Source organism: Vigna umbellata, chromosome 8 (genome assembly GCF_029865625.1).
Source record: "Vigna umbellata cultivar VRB3 chromosome 8, Vumbellata_1.0, whole genome shotgun sequence".
Classification (NCBI taxonomy): Eukaryota; Viridiplantae; Streptophyta; class Magnoliopsida; order Fabales; family Fabaceae; genus Vigna; species Vigna umbellata.
In genome coordinates, this window is record NC_142172.1 from 15885266 (window position 1) to 15905341 (window position 20076).

Here is a 20076-nt window from a genome sequence, read left to right on the forward strand (position 1 = left end):
ACTTGAACATATGAGCCACCTCGTGTTTCATTATCTACAAACTAAAGGGGCAGAAGCAAATAATGGAGTTTACACTAGTAAAAAATCGGGTTTTTACAGCGCACATTATGCCACGGTTCAACGAAAACCGCAGCATAATGGTGCGCGGTGGCAGTTTTGTAAATAAAACGAACATATATGCCGCGGTTCTACTGGGAACCGCGGCATATACCCCAGTCAACCATTGCCTTTGACGCCACGTATGAATAAAAAATTAAATAACAGAGTATATGCCGCGGTTCTCTGCACAACCGCGGCATATACCCAGCCAATTTATTGCAGGTGCTGACTGGGTCAGAGAATTTCAGAAGTTACAGGGGGTATATGCCGCGGTTCCCCAGAGAACCGCGGCATATACCCCAGTAACGTCTCAACTTCTCTGCCAGTCAGAGAATTTCAGAAGTTACAGGGGGTATATGCCGCGGTTCTCTGGGGAACCGCGGCATATACCCCCTGTAACTTCTGAAATTCCCCAGAAGGCAGTTGGGAAGCAGTTGTGTTGAGTACGTTACAGGGGTATATGCCGCGGTTCTACGAGCAACCGCGGCATATTCTGCTATCTGAAATTAATTTAATATTGATTTGAAATATTTCGAGGTATATACCGCGGTTCAGCGGGCAACCGCGGCATATAGTTTGAAAATAATTTCAAAAATGCCATTTAGTATTATTTTTTTAATCAGTATATGCCGCGGTTGCTCGTAGAACCGCGGCATATACCCCTATTATACCGCGGTTAAGTAGTGAACCGCGGTAGATTCCCCCGTTCAGAGTTAAAAATTAAAACTTTGAACAGTGATCGTCTTCTTCCCGCAAGCCTCTGTTTCGCGTTTTCTCTTTTCCCTCCGACTCCCATCATCTCCGATACGCTATTTTTCTCCGTTTAAACTTCAAATTGTTCGGTTCTTTCTCATTTGTGACGATAAACAACAGTTTTTGGCCGATCAAAAGCATTTGAAACGCGTCATTCCCACTCCTTTGCGATTTCGTTTTTTTTGCACCAAGCGTTTTCGTCGTTCTTCTTCCAGGTATTTATGCCCTTTTGCATTGTTAAGATGATTTCTTCATTAGTTTTTGCATAATGCTATAGTTTTGGTAATGTATGAAGGTTCTATAGTTTTGGTAATGTATGAAGGTTCTATAGTTTTGGTAATGTATGGTATAATTTTTGCTTTAATTTTGATAATGCATGAAATTGTTATAGTTTTGGTAATGTATGGTATGATTTTTGCTATAGTTTTGGTAATGTGTGTTGTAGTTCTTGTATTATTTATAAACCTTAAAATATTATTTATGTAATATTTAGGAATATGGATCGAAATTGGATTAATTTACCACGTATTAGTGCTGAGTACGAGAGAGGTGTAGAGGAATTTATACAATTTGCGCAACGTAATGAGGGGAGAACTGATGATGAAGTGAAGTTTAGATGTCCTTGTGTGAACTGTTTGAATGGGAGAAAGTTGAACGCAACTCAAATTAGAGAACATCTTATATGTGATGGTTTTCTAAGATGCTATACAACATGGATCTGGCACGGCGAAGAAATGGATTTTCCCACTGACTCTCAAAGTGTAAATGTTACTGATTCCACCATGGAAGAAGATCGACCGGATGAAGACAAATTGGAGGACATGATCCGCGATGTTGGAGCAGAAAATTTTGCCAAAGCTCATGTGTATGAGACGATGTCGACTGATGCGGAAACACCTTTGTATGTCGGTTCAACTAAGTTCACACGTTTATCAGCGGTGTTAAGGCTCATGAATTTGAAGGCGAGCAATGGATGGACTGATAAGAGTTTTACAGAACTGTTGACGTTGTTGAATGAAATGTTGCCAGATGGAAATACACTGCCCACTCGTAATTATGATGCGAAAAAAATTCTTTGTCCAATGGGTATGGAGTATAAAAGGATACATGCTTGTCCCAATGACTGCATTTTGTATAGGAAAGAGTTTGAATTTTTGACAAAGTGTCCAAAATGTGGCTTATCACGATACAAGTCAAAAAACAATAGTGAAGATAATGGTCAGATAGAAAAAAATGGATCTGCTTTGAAAGTAGTTTGGTACCTTCCAATAGTGCCCAGACTTAAGCGTTTGTTTGCGAATCCCAAAGATGCTAAAAATCTTAGATGGCATGCAGATGAGAGAAAAATTGACGGGCTGCTTCGTCATCCAGCTGATTCAAAGCAATGGAAAAATATTGATCGACAATTCCCCGAATTTGGTAAAGAGTGTAGAAATCTTAGGCTTGCTTTAGCCACTGATGGAATGAACCCATTTGGTAATCTGAGTACCAATCACAGTTGTTGGCCAGTTATATTGATAATTTACAACTTATCTCCTGCATTGTGCATGAAGAGGAAGTACATGATGTTATCTATGATGATATCTGGTCCAAAGCAGCATGGAAATGACATAGATGTTTATCTAAGCCCACTAGTTGAAGACTTGAAGGTTTTGTGGGTTGACGGGGTTGAAATATTTGATGCATTCGCTTCAGAGACTTTTATGATGCGTGCAATGTTATTTTGCACCATTAATGACTTTCCTGCTTATGGTAATTTGTCAGGATACAGTGTCAAGGGTCATAAAGCGTGTCCTATATGTGAAGAAAACACTGCAGCTCATCAATTGAAACATGGAAGAAAGACGGTGTATCTGCGTCATCGGAGATTTCTAAAACGTAATCATCCATATCGAAGGTTAAAAAAAGCATTCAATGGAGATCAAGAGAGGGACGAAGCACCAAATCCACTTACTGGCCTTGAAGTTCTTCAAAAAGTTAATAAAATACATCATGTATTTGGGAAAACATCGAAGAAGTCATCTGTAACGACCCCTTGGAAGAAGAAATCAATATTCTTTGATCTTCCATATTGGTCAAAGTTAGATGTTCGACATTGCATAGATGTGATGCATGTAGAAAAGAATGTGTGTGATAGCTTGATTGGTACATTACTCAACATTCAGGGAAAGACAAAAGATGGAGTGAATGCTCGTTTGGATTTGGTTGACATGAATATCCGAGAAGAGTTGGCACCGAAGGAGATTGGTAAACGTACTTATTTGCCCCCTGCATGTTACACAATGTCTAGACAAGAGAAGATAAGTTTTTGTGTATGTTTAAAGAGTATCAAAGTACCACAAGGATACTCTTCAAATATGAAGAGTTTAGTGTCAATGCAGGACTTAAAGCTTGTTGGCATGAAGTCTCACGATTGTCACGTCTTAATGCAACAGTTGTTACCGGTGGCTATTCGTGGAATTTTGCCCAAAAATGTTAGGCACACCATAAACAGGTTGTGTTCATTTTTCTCGTCAATATGTAGTAAAGCCATCCATCCTACAAAGTTAGATGAACTTCAAGGCGAGATTGTTATCATCTTGTGTCAACTAGAGATGTTTTTCCCTCCATCTTTTTTTGACATCATGGTACATTTACTTGTTCATTTGGTTAGAGAAATCAAGTTGTGCGGACCGGTATACTTAAGATGGATGTATCCTATTGAGCGTTATATGAAGATTTTGAAAGGGTACGTTAAAAATCCATATCATCCTGAAGGTTCGATGATTGAAAGGTATATTGCTGAAGAAAGTATCGAGTTTTGTTCAGATTACATGACATCAACGAATCCAATAGGAGTTCCTCGCACAGCATGGTTGAATAAATTTTCTACAAGTAAAAGCATCCGAGGTGTCAATGTGGTGACAAAAGATCGCGAAGAATTGTTGCAAGCGCATCTTTATATATTGAACAACACAGATGAGGTGATCCCTTTTTTGGAAGCACACAAAGCCATTGTTAAGAATCAAAATCCAAGACAATCAGAGAAATGGCAATTGATGGAGCATAACAAAACATTTATGTCTTGGTTCAAATCTGAAATTGACAAAGAGCCACATTCTTCTGAAACTTTATTGTGGCTTGCAAATGGTTTGAAGTTTGATGTCGTGTGTTGTACAGGTTATGAAGTCAATAATTGCACATTCTATACGAAGACTTTGGATGATAAAAGCACAGTACAAAATAGTGGAGTCAGTTTAGAAGCTGAGTCACTTCAATTTTCCACATCAAAAGATCAATCTCCTGTACTTGGATCAATGAGATATTATGGTATAATAGAAGAGATATGGGAGGTTGATTACACCAAGTTTTCCGTTCCATTGTTCAAGTGTAAGTGGTTTGACAATAAGAGTGGTGTGAAAATAGATGACTCGGGTATGACACTGGTTGATTTTCGCAAGGTGGGTTATCGAGACGAACCGTTTATCATGGTACATCAACCATCTCAAGTTTTTTATGTCAAAGATCCTTCGTCTGACCATTGGTATGTTGCTCTTCAAGGCAAAAAACAAATTGAAGTTAACGAAGACAATCTAATTAATATTGATATTGCTGACAACCATTCATTTCAAACTACAACAAAGTTGGATGACCAATCTGTAGTTGACGATGATGTACATGCAATTCGGTCAGATCATGATGAGGGAATATACATATGATGAATCCATATCTTTATGTATGAATTTTCAATTTGGATACTATTACATGTTTTGTTAATTTATATGATATTACATAAGTCTTGAAAGAAAATTTAATGTTGTTATTTATTTTGACAGATATATGGCTGATCATCCACATTCTTCAGGGGATGAGGCTCCCCCACCCAGATCCACTAGAGGACCCACTAGGATGAAACAACTATTAATCAGGAAAAATAGTGGTGAAAGAACTCCGGTGAATGTGAATGTCACCACGGGTGTGGCAACTGGCCCCTATGCAGATGACTTCCGATCATACCTTGGAGTAGTGGCACGTGATAAGATTAGCATTCTCATTCCATCTTTTGATCATGTGTCCGAGGGTGATCGGAACATTATTTGGCAAGATATATTGGTAAGTTAGTTAATAGCATTTGAATTATAATTTGTTTATATTGATAATTTTGTACTAATACAACTTTATTATGTTTTTTTCAGATGACATTTGACATTCCAAATGTCCCAACACTTAGAAATAAGTGTTTGTCAACTGTTGCAGAAAATTTCAGAAACTTTAAAAGCAAGTTGACATCAAGGTACATCTTTGGACACCTTAAACATAAAACTCCATGTAATGCATATAAGTCCATTGATGAGGAGACTTGGCGGGTTTTTAAAGAGAGTCGGATGTCAGAGGAATGGCAGGTTAGTGTAGTTCATATTATTCAATTCCTCATTAACAAATATATATCATATGAACTCATTAATTAATGTGTATGTGACAGGCAATTAGAAGCAAAGCACAAGGAACAAGTGCTAAGAACAAAAACCCCCACCTATTATCTCGTGGTGGGTATAGGAAGCTTGAGGAGAAAATCCTCAAGCAAAAGGCAGATGCTATACCACCATCTCAGAGTGGTAGCCCTCCTCAGCCTCCTTCTCCACCGTCTAGACATGAGAAATGGAAGTTGGCCCGTATGCGACCATCGGGCACCTACTCTTCCGACACTGCACGAGAGATTTCTGAAAAAATTGTAAGTTATCACTGTTCCTAAAATAATAAATATTGTCATTATACATACTACATTAAACTATTTAAAGAATAATGGTGTTTTGTAATGTTACAGGACGCCTTGGTTGAGCAGAGCTCCCAAGGCCAATTCACTCCAGAGGGTCGCCAGGATATTCTTGCTGCTGCAATTGGACGACCTGAACACCCTGGACGTGTACGTGCTGCAGGTCCTGGAGTAGGCATTACGGATTATTTTGGGAGCTCTTCTCGTCAGCCTTCATATTCGTACAGCGATACACAAAGGATGACAGAAGAGATCACAAAAAAGGTCCGACAAGACCTTATGCAGGAGATCAGGGCCGAGGTGAGGGCTGAATTCCAGATGCTCTACCAGGAGCAGTTTCAGAGCATGCGCCCGATGCAGTCTCCTATAGAGGAACATGTGGTCCCTCCCCCTCCCACAGGTAAACTTAATAAACATTTATGTGCAATTATTTCTATCTCTTGTATAATCTAACATTTACTCTGACAGGGAGAAGCGGCAAAGGAAGTTGTTCCGCATCAGCCATCCCAGAGGATGACATGGACGATGGTAGTCCATGTCTGCTATACATTTTAGAAGAAGATGAGATGGTGCTGGTAGCTCGTGGAACAGAGTTTAGGTCAGCGACTGTATGTCATGGTATGCAACTATTAGAGGATGAGGTGAAGGTCTCAGTGGATGAAATGATCATGCCAGATGCCTCGGTTCCACTGTCCACGGAAGAGATTTTCACTGTGGAACAAGCATATAAGTCGTTTATCACTTGGCCTAAATTTTTGGTTAAACCAGTTTCTGACCCCTCGGTATGAAATTCTTCTTTACACTTCTCAATTTTAAAGGTTTTTGATGTCAAAACTTATCTTATCTTTTCATGTAACAACAGACGCAGGAACAACAGAAGATTCCTCTATCTGAGGATGACCCTCTTTCTTCATTGCATCTACTTGCTGACATCCTTGATGATAAGCCTTTGGAGGTTCAGTATGATGCTAATGTATTTGGGCATGGCTCTGAGGTCCCAATATACCTTAATAGCCAAGATGTCCGTGAGCTTGCGTCGGGAACACAAGAGTTGAATATTTCAATTATTCAACTATGGACGATGTAAGTCTATGACCAATTATTTATATATAAAATTGATTTATATATCAAGTATCCTTATATCAAAGTTAATTTTTGATTTCAGGTATATGTTTGGGGTCGCTAATAAGTTGGGGCGTTCTGATGATTATGGATTCATTGATCCCCAAGAAATTCATGAATCAAATGATTTTGACCATATCAACATGAGTCTGATAAGAAGTTTTGGAAGGGGCAAGAAAATATACTTTTTGCCTTATATATCCGGGTAAGTGAACTTTGTTAACATAATAATGTTCCATATGTGATTTTAATATTTAATAGTTACGTTATTATGAATTTCAGGCGCCATTGGCAACTTCTTGTTATGTCTGTGCAAGACAACTATGCTTTGTGGTTCTGCTCATTGCACAGGCCTCCTCCCACACAACTCAGACAAGCAATTGATTGGTAAGAACCTCAATGTTTGGACTTTCTTTGTTATATAACTGAATGCTAAAACATTTTTTTATATACAGTTCTATTCCAGCAAGTATGATGATGGACGGGAGATCAATTGCTAAGAGTAGAAAGATTGCTTGGATTTCTCTCAAGGTTTGACATATGCTAAAGTCTGACTTTGTTATAATTGTTTTATAACAAATGTTATTCACTAACTATTATCAACTGTGATGATATATTGTAGTGTAACAGACAAAATGGGTCATATGAGTGTGGATACTATGTAATGTATTGGATGACCCATATTGTTCGTTCTCACATCACAAGAAGCTGGGAAACGGTAATATTTAACTTTAACAAATTTTGATTTTTTAACAAATGTTGAATTCATATACACTAATTAAAATGAATTGTCTTTTGCAGAGATTCAAGACTACTACACCAGTTCCTGAGAAGTCACTACTATTCATTAGGAACGCTGCTGCGAAGTATATAGTTAGATTATACAATAGCTCTTAGATTTAGATTTAAACAATGCATTTGATTAGATAGAATTTTCTTAGACTCTCTACTTTATTTGATGTTGAAATACATTTGAACATGTGTTTGTTATGTTGAAATTGAATTTCTGTAAATGTTTTTATATGCAGGTCTGTTTTTGTGGTAATGGATATCACAAAAACAGACCTGCAATTTTAAAAAACTGCAGGGGAATATGCCGCGGTTCTAACCACAACCGCGACATATAGTGCTTCGTTTTTTTTTTTACAAACGAGACATATGGCCGCGGTTTTGACACTAACCGCGGCATATTCGTCGGCCTATATGCCGCGGTTCAACCGCGGCATATAGTGCATTTTTTAATTTTTTTTTTAAATTTTTTTTAGGGTTTAGGCAGCGGTTCCCTAGACAACCGCGGCATATTCCGCAGCCTATATACCGCGGTTCGAACCGCGGTATAAAGTGTCTGACTTACTACCGCGGCTGAATATGCCGCGGTTCAAGAACCGCGACGTATAGTGAAAATGAACCGCGGTAAAAGCCCTTCGCTGCACTAGTGTTAAAAAAAAGATTTGGATAAAAAATTGGGTGAAAAAGCAAATGAATTAAAAGAACTAAATAAAGTAAAGGAGACAAAAGTCTATTTTTATTGAAATATTATGATAACCTGATACCCACTCAAAAAAAAGAAAAAAGAGAAACTTGCTTAAGAAAAAAGATACAAGAATTTCTGCTTATTCTAACGCACTTTCCATAACAACTGAGATGAAGTGCAGAAACCTGACCGACAATGTTCGATGTTTTTGATCTTACCCTCTTCTGACGGAGCTATTCCTTCTGGTTACAGTCCTTAACTTCTTCCTAGCATTGGCAATAAAATCTGAAAAATGGTCTTTTTCATAATCCTTGTTTCTGTCGTTGGATTCATTGGCCACATCCACAGGTACAGCGTTGGTATGATCCTCATGGCCTCCAACGTTTGACTTGCTCCTCATTTTAAATTTGGAATCTTTGATGTAAGTGGAGAAAGCTTCATCATTACCCAGTGCTTTCTTACCATGCTGCTGTTCTGTTTGGTACCCCTTTGGCCTTGAAGAGAAGTTTATTCGGTTTGGAACAACATGGTGCTGGTGATGGTGCTGGGCTGGTTCTTTTAAACCCATACTTTCTGCATGGCTGCTGTACTCTGCGTTTGAAGGTGCTGAGCTTTTGTTCCCCATTTTTGCCTAGTTTTTAGCAGAGAAAGCTTGTGGGTGTGGTTGGAAGGAAAGGTGTCTGTTTGGTTTGAAGATTGTGGTTAAGTGCTTATACCTACTAAAGCTGCAGAACAAAGCTCCGTTTTTATAGTGATTTGAGCGTTGGTGTGAAAAGCATATATTGAAGAACATGGAACAAAAAAGTAAAACATGTTATGGACTGCGTCAAAACAAAACCAACAGTTTCTGCAGAATCATTGTTTTATTATGCAATATAATGTTAATACCTTAACAAAAGTTATGAAGTTAAAAAGTTAATGCTATTATGTATTTAATAATATTTAGTCTCTATATTTTATGAAAGTTATTTAATTTTTTTTTCAACAAAATAAAATATAAAGTACTTTTATAACAGAATTCTATATAATTTTTACATGTTGAAAAAAAGATTTTACATAACTTTTATAAAATATAGGAATGAAATATTTATAATTTAAATTAAAAAAATATTTTTTAAATGTATTTAATCATTAATATAAATTTAATGAAAGAAATTTTATTAAAACATTTTAAATTAAAACATTTTAAATTAAAACCTTAAAAAAAACATATTAAAAGAATTATACGCATAAAGACAAAAACCCTTTCCAGAGTTTCAATAAATAGTGAGCTGTAAATATCGGACATTAGGCTGCCACTGCAGCATTTATACATCATGCTTTCCTTGTGCCCCCTGACGTATATCAAACAACCCTCTATTTTCCTTTAGCGGACACAAATTAGGGTTCAATCAAATCACATAAAAGCAAATAAATAAATAAATAAAAGGTAACGATTCTCCTTGAGAATACACCTTTTGGCTGGCTAAGTGCATGCTTAAATTATCCTATTTATAGAATAATTATCCAATCAGAAAAATATATCTTCAGTTGATGAAAATATATCACGATAATATTTTAATCTTTTTCTTGTAGAGTATAGTATTTTACGAGTTTGACAATAAAAATAATTCATTGTTAAAACAACTAACCAATAAACTTATAACATATATATATATATAACTAATTATGATTAGATGATAGTGTAAAAATTGTTTGCATAATTAGAACATAGGTTATTTGATACACAAAACAATTTTCAAACTCTCTTACATTAAGTGTATTTTTGGATTAAAGTATATTAGAGAAATATATAGCTTATGAGGATATGATAAAGGAACATGTTCTTTTACTAGAACAAATTCTTAGGAAAGATTAAATAAACAAAATTTTAGCATATGCTTTTTCTCAACATATATATATATATATATATATATATATATATATATATATATTCGATCTTAACAAAAATGAACAAAAGCTTTCGGCATTCTTCTTCTCTTTTATTTCACACCATAGCTGCTTCCACGGTTTTGCGTTTCAAGTTCAAGGTAGCTACACTATTTTGTAGAACCTCTTTTTGGATTCCTACTTCAACTTTTATTCATTTTTAATAAATTTAATTCAATTAATTTGAATACTTTTTCAAGTTATTTTTAACCACAGAATGTACATAAAACGTCTGCATAGTAAAAACTTCTACAAGTTAATTTGAATAACTGCATAAAACGTACAAGTTAATTTTTAACTTGAATGTTTTTCACTCTAAAATAAAGGAATTTTGTTTGGTTAAATTTCCCCATAAAAACTTTAACGAAACATAAATGAAAATAAAATTTTAAATTATTTTTTTGTAAGCTAAAATCAACTTGTCATGAGATAATTTATAAATACTCTTTCATATAATTTTTCACTTTTTTTCTTAATTTTCTTTCTTAAAGCCATTATGAAAACACGCAAAGTTTGAGTCGGAACTGATATGCTACTGTATTGGGGCAAATTCTTTCTGCACCTCCATACTTTTCGTCCTGTAATTTCATGATTATGAATTTTTTTTTGTTTTTTCGGATTATATAATTTTAAAGTAATAAATTATTTTCAGATTATATAATTCTAAATTTATTTATTTTTCATAAAAAATATTTTTGAATTATATAAAGTAAAGAACGATTACAGACTACACAATTTATAAACTATTTTTTTAACCTTATTCAATTTCTAGAAGTTACTTAAAGTTTTCGAATAATATAATCATGCAGTCCAAAAGTTTTTTGAATCAGGCAATCTAGACTTTATTCAAAAGCTTTTTGCACAATCTAAAATCATTTTCAAACATGGGAATTAAAATATTCAGGAGGGTGCAGGACAAAAATATATAGGTGTAGGAAGAATTTGCCAAGTGGATTATGAGGCCCATTATTTAAAAAGAAAGGCCATATTTGCTCCAATCTCATCTTACAAAATCGTTCAAATTCTTGTCCATATATATATATATATATATATATATATATATATATATATGGGTTTGCTAACGTGGCGTACGCCTGTTTTTCAGTTTTTAGCAATATGTACCAAGTTTTAGTAGACAAAAATACCTTTATATATCATGGATTCTAAGTTTTAAGGTTAAGGGTATTTTAATAATTTTCATTTTCAAAACTAAAAAAAAAAAAAGAAACCCCCCAAACCCTTACTTACCTCTCTCATTCCTCTCAAGCTCTTTTCTTTCATCTCTCTCACTCCAACCTTTTATCTGTCATCCCTACTGTAACCGTAATGAAAAAATCAGAAACACTTGCCTTTAAACAATTTGCCTTTGTAAAGCGTTGAGTCATTGACATATTCACCTTCAGGCAAAGGTTCATTCAAGATCTCCTCAATTTCACCATCTTCACTAACCTATATAATTTCATCATCTGCATATGTTGTTGAATTATCATCTCTAAAAAAAAATCCTCCAGGCCAATTACCAATTCTTTCGTATGTCCTTATGTTTGTGAAAATTAGATAAAATTATATACGATAAAAATTATAAAATGAAAACTCATTATAAATCATTTTTTGTAAGAAATTATTTAACAACTGAGTGTTTTTGATTTTTTCCAGTGTAATTACCAATTCTTTTGATGTCATTATCTTTGTAAAAATTAGATAAAATTGGACAAGACAAAAATGATAAAATGAAAACTCATTATAAAATCATTTTTTGTAAGAAATTGTTTAACAACGAGTATTTCTGATTTTTTTTCCAGGTCAATTACCAATTCCTTTATGCTTGTGAAAATTGGATAAAATTAGATAAGACAAAATTTATAAAACGAAAACTCATTATAAAATCATTTTTTGTAAGATTGTTTATTTCAATTGGGACTATAAGGATGACGACAGAGAAAAGATTGGAGTCAGAGATGAAAGAGAAAGAAAAAGGGTTAAGAGGAATGAGAGGTGAGTAAGGGTTTTGGGGATTTTTTTTTTTGCTAAAATGTACAAACTGAAAAAACAAACGTACACGCGTTAGCAAACTCATATATATATATATATATATATATATATCGGTATTGATTAAAATTTAATATCATAAATCATAAAATCATAAAATCATAAATAGATAATAAGGATTTTTTAATATGAAGTAATTGTCACTGAAAATGTTACAACTTTTAAAAACTTTGAAAGGAGGGCAACAGTAAAAGGACTTCTACTCTTGAAGCAATCTGAATTTTGCTCTTTTAAATATATTATACAAAAACTGATCAAATTACTACAAAAAGATTCTATTCCATCATTCATTTTTCTTTAAATTTGACAAATAAAAGCGAAATATTTTTCAAACCATTAGATTACAAAAATATATAATTTCATCAAGTCTAAAGATTTTGGGGGTGACAACTAGCCAATACAACATTAAAAATGAATTCAGAGGAATCTGAGACCTAGATGCAACCTAGATGCAAGAAAACATTATAGTCATGCCACATTCAGCAAATGATCCAAGTCTGAGATTTCCAAACATAAAACAAGGTTACCCATCTTGGTAATAAGTTCCAATACCAATATAATAATGTCTGAAAAGTTCCACAAAACGAAACAAGGCTACATACAGCCTTGCTCACAACTTCAAACAAAATAAGGAAGTTTCAATTTTCAAAGTTCCACAATCAAAGGAAGGATACACCCACCTTGCTGCTAAGTTTAAAGAAACAATAACGCAGTAGTACAGAATTTAGTAACTGATAAATAAAGCACAGATTCCCTCATGTTTTTCTGTGCTGCATGATATTGTCATTACTATTATTATGCATATGATTGCAAAGAAGATCTTTAAAGTGACCACTGAGGAGACTCACAGGCCCTGGAATCCCCAAGATCCATGTAATGCCTCCTACCCTGATGTGGCAGATCAAGCTCACCATGAAGATGGCTATGAAGAGACGGCGAAATTTGGCCTAGGCCGAGATCAGGAACACCCTCCGGCGAGTCAAGGGTCTTCAGGTACCATGAGGTGGCATTTGGAAGTTGATGGATGGCTGCAACCTGTGAGGAAGCAGCAGTGAATTGTGTTATGGATGTTCCATTGAAATTCAACAAGTTATTGTTGTTGTTATTATTGTTGTTCAGTTCAACACTTGGTTGTGTGATTCTGGAACCCCATGTTTGATTTGACAGAAGAGAGAGAGCACAGTTTGAGTCAGTGACTCCGGTGTAGCTTTCCACAAAAGGATGTTTGGAACCAATGAAGCTTGTTCCACCACTCCCTGATCCATGCATGAAAAATTCAGATGGTGTGTCTGAGCCGGTCTGCCAGGTTGCAGCATGGTTTCCGGGTAGTGGCTCGGCTGATCTTGGAGTTGGCAAGGTGTTTCTCAATGTAAGCTTTGGATATGAAGCAAATTCCATGAGAAAGCCACCAGCTCTACCATTGTTATCTGCTGAACATGAGTGAAACAGTTGAATGTTTTATAGGCAAGCAAGAGCAAAATCTGAAATTATTGATACGTCCTAGGATACATAAATGCATGTTTGGTTTGGAGTTGAATCCATGTTTTGGATGTAAAACATGGAAATTACTCAAAGTAGTTTCAATTTGGATTTGGATTATAAATCAACATTTGACTTGATCCATGCCAAAACAAACATGCACTAAGTACATAGAGAGGTTTGGAATTGATGTTCTGATAAATTCTAACCAAAAATAGAGGACGAAAGCCTGCCATTGCGAGATGTTAACATGGAGCTGGGTGGAGGCTTTCGCCGGCGCTCATTATGGCCGGCAAGTCGCCGGCGGCAGCTTCGCTTTCCTTGATCAAATTCAGAGAGCAGATGAAACCTGGGCAAGGACTAACAAAGAGAATATTAGCAGTTCTGAAATATATCGGCCACCAAGCTTATGTAAAGCATGCTACAAAAGATAGTATGAGCAGACACAAGATTTCAGAAACATAACCAGGTTTAAGTAGAATGCTACAAAAGAGAACGATTGAGAATTTCTAATATGTCAAGATTGCTTCTTATCAGTACATGCAGAAATGTTCGTGCATTTGATAATGGATAACATAATTGGCAACAGAACCAAAGGTTTTAAACTGAGGGTTGCAATGGCATGGGCGAAAAAACATAGCCTTGATGAGGTAGGTGTCTTAGACAATTGAGATTTGAAGTAAAGGGAATATGATTTAAGATTATGTAACACCAAGACATAATACCCTTCCAATTTAAGGAAGGTCACAGAAACTATATATAAAATATAATAACGCCAAATTACAAACTCAGATAAAGCTTAAATAGCAGGCTGGCTTAAGGTATGTTTAAACTCTTCTTATGAAACAGAAGACAACTGAACTTGAGTTAAACACAATTTAGACTGATATACAACATGCTTAAGGTGTGTGTGTGTATGTGTGTGTACCAATGCAGCTTCCATGAAAATGAAAATGAACATGAAAGTCAGTTACTATAAATAACACTTACAGACCATCCTATCAACTACCCTTAGTTGAATAAAACTGAACTTTAACTTCAATTAGTAACCAATTAGCCACAAATATTGGATAATCAAAACCATATGTTTCCAACCATGTCTGAAAGCAGAAGAGAAAAAATAACAACCGAAGTCTTTTTCCCACTCAAAGGGTTTCAATATGTACAATATCCATAAACCAGGATACACCATTCAAAAATTCCCAACACTTTTTAGTTGTTAAATACCATTTTTCAACGTAAGTGATTAACATCCATCGTTGTCAGTGAGTAAGATTAAACATGAAGTCACTTAGATGAGATTTTCTTTCAAAATACAATACAGATCCCACATCACACAAGATCAGTGAAGGTGTATGAGATCCATATCATTATTTTAGAGCACAAATTTGTATGTTTCAAAAGTTGGAAATTTTACAAAGGGAACATCTTAATTTGAAAACTTTAGTTCTTCATGAAGAGAATCATCCATACGATATCTCAATCCAGAAAAGTAGCATTTTTCCGTCATGATAACCTTCCACTTCCAATATTACACACATGTCAGTATCATTTTGCCATTAAAAACATCCCAAAAAAATACCCAGTAGCATTTTCTGGCACAATGAGTCACTGAAGAGGAAATTAATTTCAGATGTAACCTGGCTTGAACTATTAAACAGAAAAGGATAAACAGTTTTTAAGAGCTGGATCAGAATTCAGGTGCCATAATGATAATCTTTATTTAAGAGCTCAATCCCTCCTCTGTTAACATCTAACTTCCAAAAGATATGAGTCTCTTCCTCACTTTCCTACCCTCTTCACGTACCAGATTAAAAGGGGAAATAGTATTTCATGAATTCATTATTCCAAATATTGACCTACATATTGACAGTTCTGAAGATGTAGTATAGTATGCCTAAACAGCAATCATGAATTCTTCACTTATCTGAGTCCATTCCACATTTTTTCACTTGTTATGCAGCTTAAATCATGTTTCACTCTCATTTCTAGACCTCTTTTTTGCCTTCCCTTGATAAATCCCCTTTCTTTTCACGGTAACTTCTTTTCTATTGTATGCTATCATTTATAACTCACGGTAACAACAGATACATCAAATCCATAAAAATGAGCCATTCTCGAATCAATAAGGAGCATCAGAAACCAAAAGACAAAACAAAACTTGCAACAGTTCACTTCACACACACTTAATTTATGAAGGGAAGCCCATGAATCAACAGTAACAATATAAATTCTACAGAAAGCAATCACAAGGAACAGAAACAGCTTGCTGAATGCCCTGAAATTTAAAACAAGCAACTCTGTCTAAAAACAAATGCAAAATATATAGTCAATAACCATGAAAAAGTGGATGCACCATGTTTGCCTTCATCATTGGAAAAAATAATTGACCATTTTTAACCATGAAATTAATCCAAACACATCACTAATTGACTATTATTATTTTTTTCAAAAACTAGCAATATAACAAAAGCACTAAAAATAGAAAAAAAAAACACTAAAAAATAGGAAAATCACTAAAAATAGCAAAAACGAAGATGCAAAATGACGAAAGTAAGGAAAACTGATAAAAATAGCAAAAAGCAAAGCAGAATGTAAGATGATGAAAGTAAAAGAAGAAGACTACCCAATATAGAAACAACACCAAAAATAGCAAGAAGCTAAAGAATAAGAAAGAAAAGAAAAATTTCCTTTATTAAGTCAATAATAAAGAAAAACAAAGAGAGAGAAAGAGGGTAACCTGCTACACTGTTGGCAAAACCTCTGTTCCAGACCAGCCACAATGACCGTTGGAGACTTGGAGTGCATGGCACAAACTTTGTGCCTAGAATAGTAAGCCTTAGCTCCACTCAGATCTGCATTGCAGCCCTGAACCTGACATCTAGGAGGCTGAGCCGGTTGCACTGAACCACCCCTTCCCTTCTTTGAAGAAGAAGAAGAAGAAGAAACCCCACCACTTGTTTTGGCCCCTTGAGTGGTTGCAGCAGCTCCAACACTCACATCCTCAAAGTAGATTTTCTGGCCAAATTTCAACCCATCAAGCGACTCAGTGGAAGAGTTGGGTGATGAGGAGGAAGAGGGTACTGCTGCTTTGCTCACTGAACCAGAAAAACTCATTCTTGCTGCTCGCTGCTTCTGCTGCTGATGCTGATGCTCAAGCCTTCTCTAGCTACCCATTTTTTTATTTTTGTTTATTTTTCAAACTTTATATTCATCTTTTTTATTATTTTCGATCGTCTGTTTTTAACTTTAAAACAATACATAAATACAAGTATTTGTTACGTGGATGAAGTAAAATATACAGCTATTTTCTTAAAATTAAATCAATTTATTTATATAACCCAGTCAGTAAAGAAAGAAAGAGAGACTATCTTCTTCTTCACTTTATAGTTTAAATTCTATCTATTTGACAAAAAATGAGGGAGAATTATATATAGAATGAAACTAAACATCTTTAGCTAATTATGGTTTAGAACATGAAAAATTTATCTTTGTGATTTTACGATTCATTCTCGTAATAATAGAATAATATGTTTGATCAGCTAATATGATCCGTGAATACAAATTAATATTTGGTGGTCAGTTTTTAAATATTGCAACTATTGAAAATATATATAACTATATTATCAAATGTCACATGTAGTGTTTTTATAATATATTTTCTGAGCATGTTAAATAATTAAAATATTTTATGATATTTAGAAATTAAATTATATTTTTCAGCCAGAGAAACCTACTATATACTAAGTGTTCATAATTTTTAGATCTATGGCCTATTAGGTTTAATTTGTCCCGTAAAATGAACTTATCATTACAAAGTTCATTCGTTTTAAGCTCAACAATCAAGAAAATATGCACAGTCCAGTTAAATATTCCAATTCAATTAATAAAGGTGGAAATCTTATTAAGAATGTTCAACGTAGTTGAAACCATTTTCTCGTTTACCATTTGCATAAACCAAAAAAATTAAAAGATCTAAGTAGATAATTAAAAAACCTAGAATTACTATTACTCTTAGAACATAAAAATTATGTTTTAAAATTATCATTATTTATTATCCTAATTAATGTTTACCTAACAAGACCTCTTTTTTCTATAATATATGAGAAGAAAAAGATTAATGACATATTTCATGCTTCATGTTTGATTTTCTCATTTTTATTCTCTTACTTTTGATGTCTTACTATTATTATTTTTTATTAATGTTATTATATAAACTCCTATTTCAATGTTGTAATTATCACTTTTGTACTATGAACCTACTCATCTTCAAAAGATTCGGACTAATGTGCACGTGGACGGTTATAGATGTGAAAACTACGACTGGAATACTAAGTTTGTTAAGATATCATTAAATACTATCTTTATCATATACCTTAAAGTAGAAAATTATTATAATGTCTTATAAAGTATTTAGTTTGTCTTAAAGTAGAAAATATTATAATAGTATCTTATTGTGTATTAAAAAATTAGGACAAAACAAGTTAAAGTATTTAGTTTGTTTTAGTCCTTTTGTTATTATACTTAATTTTTTTTTTGGAAATTTTATTCTAATAAAAATATTTAAATTTATGATGTTACTCTTTGGAAAGAAAGAGAGAGAAGTGATAAAGGATAAAGGTGGGGGTTGGTGGAAGAGTTACATGTAAAGATAAAAGAAAATAAAAGTTACTTAAGAAAGTTGTCAGTGAGATGTGAGAACTTGTCTGTACAAATCCAAGGACCACGCAGCTGAACAATGCAGGATAGAAAATGGAGCTTCTACTTTTTAATATAAATAAAACTTAAATATTTAGTCATTTCATACAGTAAAGTATTGTATATTTATTTTTAATTTAATAAAAAACAATAGTATTTCGTTTTTAATAATCATTATGTATTTATTATTAGAGAAAAATTAATATTAATGCATTATTATTTTTTTTCTAAATTACTAAGAATTTTAATTTGTAGTAAAAATAAATAAAAAATCTTTTTTTTTTCTTTTAATAACTATATCTGATCATTACTAAAATGTTAAATTATTTTAATTATTACTAAATTTTAAAAAAATAGCTTTAATTATTATAAGATTGTAATTGTTTATATTTTAAATATATCATACTCATTATATTTATAGAATTTAATATAAATTGTAGGTATTAGAGTACACTAGTACAGAATTGGCCTTTAACGTCACTCCATAGACGTCGGTCCACCAAACAATCAACGTAAATTATTGACCGATGACATTTTCGTAAATAAGTGGGCATAGAGACGTCCGTTAGGAGGGGTCCCCGACGTCTATAATAGTATAAACGTCGGTGCCCCTCCTAACGGATGTCTATATGGCTGATAGGGTAGGTGAGGAGTTATTTTTTCAGCCACCTAGACGTCCGTTAGGAGGGGCCCCGACGTCTATAGACGTCGGGGCCCCTCCTAACGGACGTCTAGGTGGCTGACAGGGTAGGTGAAACGTTCACTTAGACGTCGGGGTCCTCTAAACCGACGCCTATAAGTCCCGCGAATATGAATATTTAAATCAGAAAGACGTCATATTAGTTAGGGTCCCAACGTCTATACTATTATAGACGTCGGTCCCCCGCAACACCCGACGTCTACAGCCATTTATACTGAAAACGCGAACCCGCGAGGAGTTACGCTCACTGTTCATCGACTTCCCTGCGTTTTCTCTCTTAGACATTGCATTTCTAGGTGTGTTTCCTCACTTTTGGACCGTTTAAATTTACTTTTACTCCAATTAAATTACTCTTTGTTGAAATATCTTCCATTTGAACCGATTAAAATTCGTTTTCGTTACGTTGTGGTGCAATTTCTGGGTTGTGCTTGGGCGACTTTTGACTCTTTTTGGCCTACGTTTTTGGGCATGCATTACTCCATTTCCCTGCATTGCTTTTTTAATATGCTAAAAAGGTTAGCTTCTTTGTTGATAACTTTTTTGTATGCATGTTATTGGCTTTTGTGTATACATGTTATTGGCTTTTGCGTATGCATGTTTTTGACTTTTAGGTATGAATGTTTTATTGGCTTTTGAATATGCATGTGATAATTGTGTTATTATAATTGGCATGTTAGATTATAAGTATCAAATCATTGAGTGAAACTTAGTTCCCGTTTGAAATTTAACACAAACGATTAATCTTTTAATCATTTGTATTAAATTTTGAATTTTCCGATTGGATAGTTTGGGAAAATTATTTTTCATAATTTGCTATAACATGTATATTGGAGTTCATGGATAAGATTGATAAAATTTCGGTTCAGTATTTGTGTTGTTCTCCGGATGCGTATTTGATTGTGGTCATCCTTGACTACTCTCATTTCGTGTATTTCAGAGACCAATGCGAAATGCTGCTGAAATCTTATCAAATTTATGATGTATACTTCTTTGCATGTGTCTTAGCAATTTATGAAAAAT

General features: G+C 34.2%; 1 protein-coding gene across 2 annotated transcripts; it reads right to left on the bottom strand.

Annotated features, from left to right (window-relative positions):
• Window positions 1-12676: 12676 nt before the first annotated feature.
• Window positions 12677-17106, bottom strand: LOC124845567 (squamosa promoter-binding-like protein 9). 2 transcript variants are annotated; one of them, XM_088095618.1, is made up of 3 exons: window positions 16399-17106; window positions 13868-14007; window positions 12677-13606 (listed from the first exon to the last, which is right to left on the bottom strand). In XM_088095618.1, exons 1-3 carry the CDS (start codon window positions 16773-16775, stop codon window positions 13002-13004), a joined length of 1122 nt encoding a protein of 373 aa, XP_087951744.1. In that variant the 5' UTR covers window positions 16776-17106; the 3' UTR covers window positions 12677-13001. The 2 variants fall into 2 exon arrangements, with proteins under 2 accessions (XP_087951744.1, XP_047178640.2); XM_047322684.2 differs by having other exon boundaries at window positions 12677-13609.
• Window positions 17107-20076: the final 2970 nt, after the last annotated feature.